General features: G+C 38.6%; 1 protein-coding gene across 1 annotated transcript; it reads left to right on the plus strand.

Annotated features, from left to right (window-relative positions):
• Window positions 1–584: 584 nt before the first annotated feature.
• LOC138125657 (uncharacterized) lies at window positions 585–1,917 on the plus strand. The gene is made up of 4 exons (XM_069041090.1): window positions 585–781; window positions 826–1,201; window positions 1,255–1,462; window positions 1,616–1,917. The coding sequence occupies exons 1-4, from the start codon at window positions 585–587 to the stop codon at window positions 1,915–1,917; spliced, it is 1,083 nt and encodes a 360-aa protein (XP_068897191.1).
• The last annotated feature ends 232 nt before the right edge of the window (window positions 1,918–2,149 follow it).

Consider the following 2,149-nt stretch of genomic DNA (forward strand, 5'->3'; position numbering starts at 1 on the left):
TTAACGGTAGCGGTATCTTGTCTTAGTATAAATTTTATTTATGATACACTAACAGTTTTTTTGGAGGTCCCTGAAAGCTTAGAATTTCCGTGTTCGTTTACACACTCCGTGCGGTAAAATGACAGTTTGGTTAGTGTGTAAAAATCAAGATACCGCAGCTTTTCAAAATGTGGAAACATGTCGCCAAAAAATAATTTTCAAAAACCAGGTTGAAAATGTATTACTCCGAAAACTACTCAGGAATTTCTGGATGCTATTCCCTCCTAGTTATTTAAAAGAAACACAACCGCTTCAGATCGAGTCAGTGCTCTTATCTTAAATAAAATTAAATGTAACATCAAGAGTATGCTCTGTGTCAGTCATTTTAAATAGAGCTCGTGCCAACACTCACGATCGATGACGCAGAAACCAAAATGCGTACAAACGCGGCTGTACGAGTCGAACTAAAAACATGGGTACTGTCACCACAAAACTCCGGGATGCAAAACTCGGGGTGTTTTCGACTTTTTGTTTTGGATCTTGGATTTTCAATGTTTGTTTTCATTGTGTTGTCCGATCTTCGTGATTAACCTCCTAATAAATTTATGAAAAATGAAAAAGACTGTGGAGAAGTTTCAATCCCATTAAACCGCTTACAAGAAAGGGTTGCAGAAGCTACTGGTGTTGGAATCTGCACTCTGAGGAGGATCATTAAGGAAGCCGAAAACAAACCAGTAGGTTCCAAATTTACTTCTCCGAGGAAGAAAATTAATCAACCGAAGCCTAAACAATCTGTGGATCAGTACGAAGAGGAAATTATTCGAAACATTATTTATACATACGCAGATATTCACAAAAGAAGACCAACAATGAAGCTGTATTTGAAGCAGTGAAAGATGAAGAAGGTGTTAATTTCACAGGAAAAATCGGTTCATTTAGATGTCTGGTGCATAAAATTGGTTTCCGTTGGAAGAAAACACAGGACAACAGAAAAACATTGGTTGAAAAATTTGACATCAAGGCGAAACGGGTAGAATATTTAAGGAGGATAAAGCGGTACAGAGAAGAAGGGTGGAACATTATTTATTGTGACGAAACATATCTACATAGTTCGCACACTTCACCACTAGCATGGGATGATGGTTCCAATAGGTGTTTAAAGGCCCCAGTGGGAAAAGGATCACGCCTCATTATTCTGCACGCAGGAGGTGCAACAGGATTTGTGCCAAATGCATTGACAATTTTTAAATCTGGCACAAAAAGTGGAGATTACAGAACAGCGAAAATTTTATGAAGTGGCTGACCGAAAAATTTGTGAAGAATGTTAGTGCTAAATCTGTGCTGGTTGTAGACAATGCTTCCTACCACAATGTGCCAGTACAAGCAAGTCCAACGTCTGCATGGAAAAAGGCTGACATGCAAAAGTGGCTAATGGAGAGAGGAATTTTTTTTGAACAGAAATGCACCAAGGCAGAATTGTATGGTATAATTAAAGTTCACAAGCCTGTACACAAAATCTATAAAATTGATCCAATATTGGCGGAGTCGAAGATACCAGTTCTAAGGTTGCCACCATAGCATCCGGAGCTAAACCCCATCGAGAAAATATGAGCGCTTGTGAAAAATCATGTGGCAGCATACAACACAACGTTCAAGTTGGATGATGTCAGGAAATTGGCAGAAGCGAAATTTGAAGCAGTGACTGTACAACAATGGCAGAACATTTGTTCTCATGTGGAGAAAATTGAAGTGGCGTACATGAAAAGGGAATATATAGTGGATGAGGTTGAAGACCTAATAATTTCCATTAATGGCGAAGAAAGTGACGAGTCTGATTTCTTTCTGTCATCAGATGAAGAACAGGTTGACGAAAAAGAAGTTCAAGGGGGTAGCTCTAGTTCAAATCTAGCTGATTTGGGTTGTGAGTTGTTGACTTAAGTAAATAAATAAAAACCTTTTAAGAAAGCGTTGAAAATGTTGTTTCCATTCACTTTACATTTTGCAGGCTTGTGAACTAATTTATGTTGATATTTATCTGACGACAAGTCGGACATTCTAGTCCAAACCGTTGGAGAGTGCAACATTTAAATTTGGCGCCACTCTGAAATTTCTAACCAAACGACCGATGTTTTCACGTTTCACTTATCAAAATTAGGCTCCGCCTTCGCGC

Source organism: Tenebrio molitor, chromosome 3, assembly GCF_963966145.1.
Source record: "Tenebrio molitor chromosome 3, icTenMoli1.1, whole genome shotgun sequence".
In the NCBI taxonomy this organism is placed as follows: Eukaryota; Metazoa; Arthropoda; class Insecta; order Coleoptera; family Tenebrionidae; genus Tenebrio; species Tenebrio molitor.